At 35.7% G+C, this 14,524-nt stretch overlaps 1 protein-coding gene across 2 annotated transcripts in view; it reads left to right on the forward strand.

The window, feature by feature from the left end:
- Positions 1 to 14,524, forward strand: part of PARD3B (par-3 family cell polarity regulator beta) — a 1,231,823-nt gene that overhangs the window by 975,339 nt on the left and 241,960 nt on the right. For both annotated transcript variants that reach the window (XM_056111836.1, XM_056111837.1), the window contains one exon: positions 10,633 to 10,743. In XM_056111836.1, the coding sequence (XP_055967811.1) occupies positions 10,633 to 10,743 (111 nt within the window). The remainder of the gene's footprint in view (positions 1 to 10,632; positions 10,744 to 14,524) is intronic.

Here is a 14,524-nt window from a genome sequence, read left to right on the forward strand (position 1 = left end):
AAAGCCCTTCCTGACTGCCCCAGGCAAAATATCTCCTAAAGTGTTTTTCTCCTTTCCTCAGTGCAATAACTATCAACATCTTAATACTAGTTATTTCTGTATGAACACAGTAAGAGATACCATTGAGGCTTGTAGGGCAGCTCTCCTGGGAACATCTTGCCACAGACTCAGGCTACAGCACTCAGGCCAGATTAATCATTCCTAACCCTAGCAGGGTCTGAATCTAATTATTACTTTTTGGATCATGACCGCATTTGTCCATGACCAAGCTCTTAATTTATAGTTAGGCATTATGGCACTTTGGCCAGGCCAAACTCGATGCCAGGGTAGCACATAGCTTATGGCTTGCCCTGGTTCCATCCAGTCCCTCTTCAGGACCCTGCTTTTGAGGGGTACTAGGAAGTAAAGGCAGCTGAGGCTTAGGTGAGAGAACAGATGCCTAGGAGGAAAATATCACTGAGAGTCACATTACAAAAGGATAGCTTATACTGTCTTCTTGTATCCATACAAAAAGGACATTGCTCTGAATAAACTATGCAAAGGACTTAGGGAGAAGAGAAAAACAATATTTACAAGTCAACAGGGCACAAAGAAAGAAGTTACAAATAAACACAGAGGAATGGGAGCACTGTGGTGGGAGCAACCCAATAAACCTAAACTACCTGAGGCTATGCAGGAAGGACAAGACAGTGTTATCCTACACATGATAACAGGTGTGTGTATCTCTCAGGGTCTGTATTGCAAACCATAATGCCCAAAAGAAGAGAGAGAGTATGGGGAAAATTGTCTTCCATGGAGGCAGGGGGAGGGTAGAAAAGGGGGTATATACTGGGGATATTGCTGGTGGGGAATGTGCACTGGTGGAGGGATGGGTGTTTGATCATTGTGTGATTGTAACCCAAACATGAAAGCTTACAACTATCTCATGGTGATTCAATAAAATTCAATAAATAAATAGTCTTTTGCTAGTCAAGGTACAAAGAAAAAAAATAACAATCATTTCTCCAGTAGTGTTCCTCTGTTTATACAAAATGAGTTAGGTACCATAAATCTGTTCTTTATAGTAATGAATTTTATGCAAATTGAATGTACATTAATCATGCTATTGGAATATAAGTTGTATTTGACATGTTAGTTAGCGACTGAGGATGAGTCCTTCATTTTCCACAGAATTGTTATTTAGTAATTCCAGGATTTAATTGCGTCAATATGAGTCAGTTTTTCCCTTCGCAGGCAACTGACTGAAATTACCCCACCTGCCAGTGAGGGCCTTTAGCACGATTTCCTGTTGAAGGACGTATTCTTCTGTGGAATGGCTCTGTGGTCAGTAAGGAGTGAGCTGTGGCTGGTTGAGTGTTGAGATGTCCACAGCAGTTGGGTAACCTCTCACGTTTGTCAGGGAAACCAATAATAAATGAGGAGTGATTTGATCTCAATACACTCTTTACTAATTTGGGGGTTTCCGGACCAAAGGACACAGAAAGGAAATGAGAAAGGAAGATAGGGATGTTGTGCATGCATATAGAGGAGAGAATGCTTGTCTTCAGCCAGACATTGAATCCCAACCCTCTGAACTATTTGAATTAGCACTCAGGTTTATGTTTAGGCCATCAGTGTGTCTCTGCACTCGGTCGTCAGAGAAGCTCAAAGATCCACTTAGCAGTAATAGAAATAAAAGGGAAGAACCTACATATTCTGCTGCGTTGAAATAAGTAAACATTTAATAAAAGAAAAGCCTCTCTAACTATTAAGAAAACATAAAATGCAAAAAAAGAGATCTATTTCTTTAATGTTCCTACTCAATTTATTTCCCAGAAATCATAAGCATTTAGTCTAAATCACTAAGGCTCTTGCCTACAATGTCTTAGTCAGTAAGAGCGTATGAAAGCAATTAATCAAAGTTCAGCATGCTCCTGAAGAGTATTTCTTCTTCTGGAAAGCAGAGGGATTGAATCACTTAAAACCCAGTGTGGTAGTGACAGTTAATATGCTTTTTATAGTCCCTGTGTGGATCTGAAAATCATACCTTATTAGTATCTTTATCTTTCTTGCTCACTCATTCATGCTTATTTTCATTTAATTTTAACTTCTGTCCTCTTTTTCATACTTTTTTTCTTTTTTGCAACAGAAGTGCCACTTTAATAATCTGAGTGGATTGTTCATTTGCTCCAACAATGCTTAGCAAAAATAACTGTCTAGTGTCTCACAAGTCTGTTAACTGATTCTTGCAAGTTAGTCTACCAGAGGGCTCTTGAACTGTTTGTTTTAAGAAGATTGGTTACTGATGATGTGCATTTTGCTTTGTTTTGCAGTCTAGACCTTCTTGAATTCATCCTAATGTATTTAGTATTTTTAAATCTTCTATGTTTTATTCAATCCCTTCGGTTTGGAAAAACAAATATTCTTAAGGATCCACAGCATCTGGGTTGAGCCAGGCACTGATTTAATACTCTCCCCAGAAGACATTTTGTCCACATACAGGATCCTAGAATGTTATAGATCTCCCTATGTTTCCTTCCTAAAAATGATAGATCTGAAGACTCTCTGGTTTAGAATGAAGAATGCCACCAACTTATGAATCACATTCTTTTGGAATAAGTAAGAACCTAGAAGAAAGTAGCTGTTTAAGATTAGTGAGAAGTCTGATCTCAAAGGAAGTATTTGGTAGATATCAGTGACATGTACCATGCTTGATGTTTTCATATAGTTTATCATCATAGGCATCACCTACAGCATATAAACATACTGTAGGTACTGTTGCAGTGATAATAAAGCAGGTAGGAAGCTTGCCTTCCATACAGCTAACCCAAGTTTGATCCCTGGAAACCCATATGTTGGAAAACCTTATGGTTCTACAAACACTACCAGAAATCATCCCTGAGTGCAGGCATAAACCCTGAGATTATCTGGGTATGGCTCCCAAACAAAACAAGCTGAAATACTGTGCTGGGGAGTCTAAACATAAAATTAAGATTTTTATCTTTCTTAACCAAGCTCTATTTATAACAAACACATAACTCTTTATATTTTTATCAATATTAGAATACAAGTAAGAAATACCCACAGGCACCAGGAAATGGGGTGAGCTCTAATTGGTCAATTTTCACTGCATTTGTATCAGATTCATTAACTGTCAAATACAATGGGAATCATCTGTGGTAGACAAGTAAAGACCTTTGTGACATACATTTTAAAGAAAAGCAATAGCTGAAGTGCATAAAACTATATGAGATTATAATACAAAGAAGTTAATTTCATCAGCATATGCATATGCTAATTCAGAACCCAATTTAGAATACATTAGACAACAGAAACCTTTTATGGGTGAATTTCAGAATAAACTATGGAAATATAGTCAAAGGTCTGTGAACTTTTCTGCCCTCATATTTTTCTTGAGCTTTTTCAAACTGTATAATTTATAAAATGATAAGGCAATACTATGTGTAGCTTGTAAGTCAGTTGGTTACAGGCATAATGAACCATTATGCATGTCTAGAAAATATTATGACTTTGAGATTTGTGAATTTTTACATCTGATGTTATTCTGTAGATTTCTAATAGTAGTGAGGAGTCAATATTTCAGCCTATTCCAAATGCATCATGGACACCTAAAATATCTCAGCTTGGATTGTAGTTTTCTACTCATTTTGAAAAAGAGTATCTTGAGGGCTGGAGTCATAGCACAGTGGATAGGGTATTTTCCTTGCATGCGGTCAACCCGGGTTCAATTCGCAGCATTCCATATGGTCCCCTGAGCACCTCCAGGAGTGATTCCTGAGTGCAGAGCCAGAAGTAACCTCTCTGCATTGCTGGGTGTGACCCAAAAAGTGAAAAAAAGAGAGCATCTTGACTTTTCCTTGGCTAATTTTGCAGTCCTCCTGGGATGTTTCTCAGACTGCTTTTATCTAGTATGTGCATCAAGTGAAAGCGAGAAGAGGGTGATAGTTGCATCTACTACACAATGGGACCTAGGAAAAAACTATAGACAGTACTCAGTAGAATTGAGAAGTAAATTAATTGCATGCATGACACCCAGTTTAATCTTCGATATCACATAGTTCCCTTAGCACTGCCAGGAGCAACCCTGAAACATTGAGTGAGTATAACATAATAACCAAAAAATAATAATAAAAATAGTTAAAAAGAAGATGAAAGAAAAAGAAAGTGAATTAAATGAAAGAACAGATGTAGAAAAAACTACAAATAGAACCCTATATATATATATATATATATATATATACACACACATACTAGATTATTTTTTAAAGAGCATAGGAATATAAGAAGGAATTTAAGGTCACCATTACCTTAAAAGAACTTCAGAAAATGGATAGAGAGAGAAACAATAACTGGGAAATTAGTAGATACCTGCCAAGAACTATGTTAAAATGTTGAATAGGAAACACTAGGATGCTAGGGGCTTCTTAGGGTGAGGCGTTAGATGATTGCTTTGTGATTGATGTAGTGAATGAGAAATTTCATGTGGACTGTCCATAAGATGCGTAATGGCTGGTTAATAAAAGCTCAAAAAATTAATGAACTGTTATCAAATTCCACTTCCATATTTGGCTGTTTACGGCAACTTAGGAAGAATAGTAACATAAGTGATATAAATTTGGGGTATTTTTCTCATGAATTTTTCTTTTATTTTGTTTTTATATTTTATTCCTTTGAGTAACTTTAGTGATACATCTCATGTTAAAGATAGGAACAGTATTCGAATACTGACAAAATAATTACCTGAAAATTAATTACCTGGAAATTCTTCCACTTTTTCTTCATCAGTTCTATAAACAAACTTGTTTCCTCTCTTCTGTGCTTCTAATTTTGACTCTGTGGCTACCTATCAAAGACAAATCTCTCTCCAGAGTTTCTATATCTCTGTCTGTCCTCTTGCCTTACCAACAACTTTGTTTTATACCAGTATTTATGGAGCTTTCCTTACAATAACCTAAAGGGGCACAGTCTACATAGCCACCATCAGATGAATACATAGGCAAAATATGTAACTGTGTAATGAAGTATTATTAAACCCTTTTCTGATACATGCTACAACACAGATGAACCTTGAAAATAGATTGCTAAGTGAAATAAGCCAAAAACCAAATGACAAATGCTATATGATTACACTACCTTGAACAGTCAAATACATAAAGACAAAAAGAATAGTTAGTTACCAGGAACTGGAAGAGAGAGAAATGCGGAGTTTTCATTGAGTAACATAGAATTTCAGTTTGGTTGGTGAAAATGATCTAGAGATTAATAGTGGCCAGTGGCTTGTACAACATTGTGAGTGTTCTTAAAGCAACCAAACTGCATACTTAAATAAAAAATAATATATTTTATCATACAAAATAATTTTATTCTTTCTCCTCAGCTCCAGATGTTGATATTATGGCATTTCTTCTTGTCAGTAGACAAGTCTTTTGGTACCAACCAAATAGAAAAGATTTAATGTTCCATCCCACCTCTGGTTACCACCCTACAATCAAATTTGTTGAAATGGTTGTACACAGATACATCATACTTCAATCCACCATTCCCCTTTGAGGCTCCTTCCAGACTTCTGCGTATATCATTCCATTGATCCTGGCCAAGATTGTTACCTGATTCCACTAGCCAAATAGAATGAACGCTTTTCAGTTTCACCTCACTGAATGCCTCAGTAGTGTCCCCACCTTGTTGGCCCTGATGACCGTGTCCGCTATGCCGCATTCTTCTCATACATTGTGCTCTTCACTCTCTTAATTGTCTTCCTATATCTCTGAGAATTCTTTTTCTCTTATACATCCAAGCCCTCCATCCAACCTTTAAATGTTACAGTTCCTAAGAATTTGAATAGTCTTGATTTTTGACTCATTCATTTGGATTCCCCATGCATACTAAAATATCCATGTTTGAAAGTGAACTTTCAAGAACTCTCCCTTGATCCACCACTATCTTCTGTCACTTTTTTTCAAATCACTATCTTCTCTTTCCAGCTGTTTATTTTCTAGTTTATGCTACCACTTCTAGTTCCCCAATGTGTTTGTAGTAGTCCCAGTCAGCGTTTACTTGCTACTTTTTATTTCAGCTACCTGAGTGGTGAGTTATTATTGATTTTGGTTGTTTTATGTAATATTATTACTTGAAGATCAGAGTTCAAGCAGTAATATATTTTATGTGTATACTGTTGCCATGGGCTAGAGAGATAGCACAGCAGGTAGGGCGTTTGCCTTGTACCCAACTGACCCAGGTTTGATTCCTCCGTCCCTCTCAGAGAGCCCGGCAACCTACCAAGAGTATCCCGCACACATGGCAGAGCCTGGCAAGCTCCCTGTAGTGTATTCGATATGCCAAAAACAGTAACAACGAGTCTCACAATGGAGACATTACTGGTGCCCACTCGAGTAAATAGATGAACAATGGGAGGACAGTGCTACAGTGCAGTGCTATTGCTGCCATGCCTTACACACAGAGCATCAATATTTCTTTAGCGCAGGCCTTATGATCCTTAAAGTTGCATTGTATTTTGTCACTTCTGCTTAAAATAACCTGCTTATTCCCTGTTTCTCCTCCACCAATTCTCCAAATTTTCCAAATCTATCAGATCTCTTACCTCGGTCCTTTTTCTGAGTTGCTAGAGATGACCTCTAGACTCTTAAACTGAACTCCATGCCTACACTAAGGCTCCCTCTTCTCCTTCCCATCTCAACTATTTGTGAGTATCCTCTGTGTTCTCCTTGCTCAGCTACTTTATCTTTCGCTAATTGCAATGCACTAGCTCAGACCCTTTCCATATACCATTTTATTTACCCACAAGATGACCGATCACCCATCTTTGTATAACCATTTATTCCTATGGTTTTCAAATAAATGTCATTCCTTTATTGAAGTCTTTCCCAACCAATTTCTTATTATTGTTTCTTTTGACAGCCTCCAAAGCACTTTTCACAACTTACAGTTATCATTTTCACTTGTTTGTGATTGCCTCCTTCCTCTATTAGATTAATCCTATTAGTGTCTGATTTTGTATCCAAATACAGTACCAACCTTTGTCAAGTGCTTATGACAATGTCAAACACAGAAAAGACACCTAATTAATATTTTTAAACAAACACATGAATAATAGAAAAAAGAAGCAAGCATGCAAAGTAGTTTTCCATGAACCTATTTCATATAGCCTTTCTATAGAATGAACAGGGACAGGTGTTTTTAGGAAACGTATAATTCATGAAAATCTAAATTTACATAAAGGGTATGTTGAAAGGTGATTTTTCCACTTTATAGAAAGATCCATCATAGGGTTCTTTAAACAGGCTTCCCAGGTACATGGAAAGTAAGATTTTATTGATTAAAACCATATGTTTTCACAGAATTCTTTGGGAAAATATTTTTTATATAAAACAAGGCTGACCTGTAAGCAATTTCCTTAAGGCACCTAGCCCAGAATGGTCAACTCTCAAATTTCTAAGGTAATAGATAATAGGATGCCTGGAATGCAGTGGATATTTGAAACCCTCATACTCAAAGCCATCATTTCAGCCATTTTGGGTCCTCGTGACTTTTCCCACAAAAAAAAAAAAATAACTGATGGGGAGATGAATCAATGTATTTGGATCTGCTCAATCCATCTTTTTTTTGACAGTGAACATAAAAATGACTGTAAAATGACCCCCACTCTCTTCCCTACCCCCAATAGACTGCTATGGAAATGACTTGTAAAAGTCACTAAATTGATGCTTTTCTCCCAACTTCTACCATCTCTACCACCAGTAATAAGATATCTGATTGCACAACTGAAAAAAATTCCAGTGCATTAATAAATAAAATGTAATTAACTTATCTGGGCCTCAATTTCCTCAGCTTAACAATGTGGGAGTATTTTTGAAGATTGCTGTTTTATAATTCTATTTTTGAGCCCAAACTTTATAAAATAAGATAATTTTGTAACTGTTCTTGCTTGTCTAATGAAATAAGTTTCACAGCTATTATGCCTTCCTCATTGGAAACTTTATTAAATTATTGTAAACTTTAAATAAAAGTATGTTAATATTTGTGGAATTGGTTGATTTGACTATTAACAGTGCTTCTTTCCAAGAAGAAAATGAATTGTAGAATTTACTTACAACTAACCTTTTATTTGATCAAACATATTCTACCATGATGAAAGCATAGTAAGCTATTCTTGAATTTCAGTATAAGTAAATATTTTTGCTTCAGGAAGGAAAACAATTTATCAGTTGAAGCAATAAAGATAAGGTATACTGGGGTATAGGTTAGTTTAACTCTTCAAAAATAAGATTCCTTTCATCTCAGATAAAATCCCAAGCCTCCAAATTTAGAATAAAATATTTGAACTTGTAGGAAAAACAAGCATAATATTTATAGATCTTTGGCAAGATTTTCCCCTCATCAACTTCCTACAGCATTACTCTACCCCACAATTTTTACTTTTACCCAGATATTACTACATATGATGGCAGGTTTTTTAAAAAATAATTTGTCTAATTAATATACAAGGTATTAACTTCTCATATAATGGTATTTAGAGAAAAATGCTTATCATGAAAACTCTTCAGCATTGCTCTGGAATGCTAAAGAATGTATTTATAGAAATACATTTTCAGGTATGTACTTTTTTATAGATAAAAGAGAAATCTTGACTATATCAAAAATCTGACTTATGTTTGAATATTAACAATCTCCTATATGCATAGAATTAAAATTTCTACCTGTCTAATAAGAAACAAAGAATAAATTTTTTAATAGCTTTAAGAATCTTTGTCTAAACAAAAGAATATGCATAAATGAGTGACTTTCTCTCTGAGTATTAACTCAACATCAAGCTATTCATTTTTTTGCTCCAGGAAAATTTGCTTTAAAATATATATTATGAAAACTATGCCTTTAATAAAAAATTTGGCATAATAGTTATTTAATTGCAGGTTAAAATGCAATAGTTAATTTTTGCTTTCCTGAATATGCTAAGGAAGAAGGATGTTTTTCAAAAGTATAATAGTTATAGGTTTCCCTTTGTATTATTATTTAAAATAAAAATAAGTAACTATAGGAAGAAATATAGGTGTTCCTCAAAAAATTAAAACTAGAGGTACAGTAGGATCTAGTCATTCTTCTTCAGTAACCAAATGAATTTAAATCAGAATCTTATTGAACTCAACAAATCCATTTTTATTGTTACATTACTCATAATAGGCAAAATACAGAAGCTACTTGTGTCAATCAATATATTAATATATAAACAAAAGGTATTGTTTCATTATATATATTTTATTAAATGTGTGATGGACTATTATTTGACAATGGAAAAGAAGGAAATCCTGCCATTTTCAACAATTTGCATATACCTTCTTTATAGTATGTTAAGTGAAATAGTCAAAGAAAGACAAATATTATATGACCTCACTCATAAATGAAATCTAAATGAAACAAGGTAAGAAAACCAAAAATAATTATTAATAGGACTTGAGGGTGAGGTAAATGGGGAGATAATTTGTCAAAGGGTAAAAATTCTAGTTATAAGGAAGTTTGAGTTTCTCATATCAAGCATGGTGATCATAGCTGATACTGTATCATGCACTTGAACATTGCTAAGAGAGTAAATCTGAAATGTTTCCCACACATATACATACAAGTATAACTCTGTGATGGACTGGAGGTGGTAGCTAATACAATGGTGGTAATCATTTTTGCATTATATGGATGCATCAAAAATATGTTGTATACGTTAAACATATAAATGTCATCTATCATTATATTCAGTAAATCTAGGAAGGATGAGCTACCCTAATTGCCATCATGCTCAGTAAATTAGAAATATGCTGAACAGGGGACCGGAGAGATACTCTAGCAGGTAAGGTGAGTAGGGTACTAGCTGACCCAGGTTACATCCTGGCATGCCATGTGGCCAGGGGGCATTGCCAGGACTGATCACTGAGCATAGACCAAGGAGAAAGCCAAGTGAGCACTGCCAGGTGTGGCTCTAAAACAAAAACAGAGATATACACTGGGGGTGCCAGTAAGGAGTACTGCTAATAACCCTGGCCCAGTTTGGGGAACCCAAAATTGCATGTGAGAGTGAACATGGCCTGAAGAAACCAGTGCAGCGTAGAATGGACCCAAGTTCTCTTCCCAGCCAGGCCCTAAATGTGTTGTGAACTCTTTAGGTCTTGACCAAGACCTTTCTGGACTGTAGTTTCTTTAAATAGGGATCACTGGACCAAGTGTTTGGTAAGGCTCCTTAGAGCACCATCCTTATAATACCACAAATTGAACCTTAATATCAGTGCCACCTGGAGCCCTGAAGATCACCTCGGAGGCCAGTCAGTATTTAGTTATAGATTAATTCTAACCTTTCAGTTTTGTAATCTCTATTAAATTAATGATTGGGAATGTTTAGTTTTTAATCACATGATTGTGTGCATACTGCACAATCAGATGGGAAGGGAAAAGGGGAATTTACTATCTATATTATTTTTCTGCTTTCAATATTTTATTGTTGTTTTATGCAAAAATGATCTTGTAATCCTAAGAATGAATGATTATAGTTTAATGACTTTGTCCCTTAGGTCCTTTAAATTTGCCCCCCCCCAAAGAATGTGATAATTGTTCACAAATATCTTGTTTCATTAGATTTGGAAAGAAGAAAGACGATAAGAGTGGAAAGGCTGATCAAAAGGGAACTCTGAAGCATGGTGGCCTTAGAGAAGAGGAACTGGAAAAAATGCGAGAGGAGCGTGAGAGGTGAGCGGATATGCCACACTCTTATTTTATTTGAGCCCATGGTGTGTATTTAAATTGGTTGTTGCATCAATCAATTGGGGAAATTTTTAATTTAAGAAACACAGAAGTTCAGAGAAAGGAATGGTGCCTGTTAGAAAAAAAAATAGCAGCCTTTCTGGGGAATTTTAATTAATTTCTGAAAAGAAAGTTCGTTGTTTCATTACATGAAAACTTATAATTCCATAACGTGCAACCCCATTTTGACTATATCAATGCATATTTTCTCAAAGCATATATCAATATTTTCAATGAGTTTTTCTTTTAATGAAAGGGTTCTTTTGATATCGATGTTTAGAACTCTCAGATTTCTGTAGTCTGTTCCTAATTTTTGCCAAGCTGGTATATACCTTCTTAATTTTATTCTGCCAGCTCCATTTGGGAACTGTAATTTGAGAAGTTCATGTCCTTCATTTTTTAAAAATCAGTGTCTCTTACTAGCCTATCAGCAAGTTACAGGGTATGCTGCCCATCTGTTAAAGGGCCGTTTTCATTTACTGAAATAATGACAGTTTGCAAGGGATACATTCTCCTGTTTGAGGAGCTTAATACTCCATTTGGACAAGAGGTCCTTCACATATTTTTGATGTTAACTCTGGCACTTATCCCAAGTAGATGTGTAAATGTCTGATTTTGAAACATGTAATTGAATATTCATATTTCCCTTAAAAATTATTCACATTCACAATAAGCAAAGCTTACAAAATGACTGCAGTCTTAATAAGACAACCAATCTTAAGTATTTTATACTGACTTTATCATGTATAAAATTAAATTTTTCAAGTTTTCCTATTAGTAATCATAATTCTTATAGTTTTTAAAGAGTCTGCTCTTGTATTTGTATTAATGATCTAGTATGTGTACTAAGAAAATCATACTAATACTGTTCTTTAGCACTAAGCTGACTCAGAATAGCTATAGTTAACCTGTGACTTCTATCCTGTGGTTTATTCCTGTTGAGAAGACTGATTTCATCCATAGTAAAAAAAAAAACCCAAAAAACCTTATTTAGTGCTTTCACAATTTTTAGATGTGAATAAGCTCAGCTCCAGAGTCAGTGGCGCAGTTAAAAAGAAATCAGGTGCTTTACATTGTTGTTGACTATTCACCTCACAAAGCTTCCCCCAAACAACACGAATGATTTCTCCTTCAGAACCGATGATTCAGTTATCCTGTTGTGTCATGTGTAATTCAGGCTAAGATTCTAGTGTTTATTGGCAATGATCTAAGTGGCACATCCACATCCTACATATATGCTGCTCTGACTTTGCTACAGAGGAAAACATTTCTGTGTCTCCTCCTCAGGAAACTGGGCCGTTGGCCTGAATAAGACAGCATATTTTTTGTAACCAAGTTCTTGCTTTGGGAGAGGGGAGGGGGTGCCTCTTAGTAGCTGGGGGACTGTACCCAAGAGAAAATTGATAACCCATAAAATAAAGAGGTTGTCTTTAAGCAAGAGTTCATTTCCTTTGGGTCTTGCCTTTAGGAAGCAAGTGCCTGAGGGAGTTTTGTTCTTAAAAGCAGGACTGTAAATTTGCCTCAGCTGGCTACATAGACTTCGGGTCCAATTTTCTTAAAATATGTCTGGTCAAATATTGAAATAGCTCTACTATTAGCTTCCACTTAGACCACTTCCCACACGTGAACACATAAAACACATCTGATGGGAGTTTCCTGGAGACAGCATAGATTCAACCCTATCTGAGAAGTTGAAGGAGTTGATTTTATGGTTGGGTGCTATAGAATTAATGACCAGGGCATTTCAACAGCTCAGAGGCTGAGAGCCATACAGGGTGGAGGTGGAGGCTGAACATTTGGCCCTGGTCCCAACCCTGGAGTCCCATTTCTTGGCTCTCCATCATCCATCGGAATTCAATTCACAACTCCTAAAGAACTCAACAAACATATCACTCTTTGTGGCATGGCCATAGGAAAGGAGAATGAAATGAGAAATCATGTATCAAACTGCACAAAGTTAAGATTTGAAATGTGTTACCGTAAGATGATTCAAACCATCATTTGGCTTACTTATTTTATCCTGTCACATATCCCTTGTTCAAATAATTTAAAGTGATTAAATAAAATGTGTACTGTACACTGCTAAACTAGCTCTTATCAGTTTGTGACAAAAAAATAAAATAAAAGATGTTCCTCTAAATCGAGCCACCTGAGTTAGTGTGAAGGAACATTTTCTCAAAGTGTTTCATGAACCATCCAAATGAAAAATCACTTTGAATAGATTGCCAAAAGTCCGGCATTAGACTTGCAGCATCAGTATCTTGGTGGTGAGAGTCATGAGTCTGTGTTCAACAGTTAAATCAAACATGATTCTGGCATTCTAAAACCTGAAAGTCACTGATGTGGAAGAACAGGATTTAACCAGAACTTCTTAGCCTCTAAAACTGATACATAGATGTTTTATCTAAGAGTACTAAAGAACCAGTCTACCTATATTATAATCTTTCCTCATATGCCCTCTCAGAAGCATCCATCTTACTGGCATGGTTTCTCTGTAAACAAGAGAGAAATCCTTGCCCATTCTCACTCACCTAAGGAAAATAATCCTTTTTCTCTCGGGGTTGACATTTCCAACCATTTGTTCTAACCCCTGAAAAAGACAAAAAGTAATGCTCCTGTCTGGATACTAGAATCACCATGTCTCATGATATCCTGTGAATAATACAGAAATATATACACTAGATGATACAGCTTTACAAGGTTTCATAGCTGTTTGGAAAACTGTACCTAGAGAGTGCTCAGGAGAGTTCTATCAATGTAAGTGCCAAGAGTAAATTTTTCCTTTAGAGATTATTTTTAATGTTAGCCTGCTGAGCATTGGCATCAATATTAGTGCCTGTTGATCAGATTATGAATGCCAAGAAACTGCAGGGGTTGATAATATGTCCAGAGACAGAATCATCTGGAACAATGGACTGAATCAAACATAAATAAATTTCACAGGAATAAATGTAAAGTCTTACTCTTTCCGTCCAAAAAATGAACTGAATAAACACAGGATGTGGAACGTTTGACTTTATAACAAATATATAAAAAATTTTTCCTGATGGTTTGAGTTGGGGGTAAGTTTAGCATGAGTCAACATGAGGATGTGCCTGCCAAAACCATAATCCTGTCCTAGGCTACATTACTGGAAGTTCACGTGCAAAAAATGGAAAGCAATAATAATTTCTATTTTACACTGTTCATTTCACACCTGGAATATCCTTTGCCTCTTTCTCACAGAGAGAATGGGGGCACTAAATCCATGTCTGAGACCTGGGAGTATATATCCTGCAGAGCTAGACTTAATTGATTTCACATGATTGAAAAATATTCACTTTGAAAGAATTAAACTTAAAACAACCATCCTGCTACCTGCTTATTGGTTTATTTATTTTCTTGATGATAATAGAAGGGAATTTGTTTAAAACAGGTAGCCTTTAACTTAATCATATGGAAAATATCCTACAGTTATGGTATCTCATGAGGCAATGAGTTTGTTGACACTGGATATGTATAATATGAAACTTATAATTATATTGAGAAAGTATAAGTACATCAGCACAAAACACTGATATCTTATCACCTTTCCCAGATTTTAGGATCTGGGAAACATAAATAAGTATAGAAATATCTACCTTGAATATACTAAAGGGGCCATGACAATGACTCACGATGTGTATGTACCGTTATTATCTCAGTCTATATCCCAAATTTCTCAATCAAGATTATATTTTTTGGATTT

Source organism: Sorex fumeus, unplaced genomic scaffold (assembly GCF_029834395.1).
Source record: "Sorex fumeus unplaced genomic scaffold, SorFum_2.1 ptg000014l, whole genome shotgun sequence".
Lineage (NCBI taxonomy): Eukaryota > Metazoa > Chordata > Mammalia > Eulipotyphla > Soricidae > Sorex > Sorex fumeus.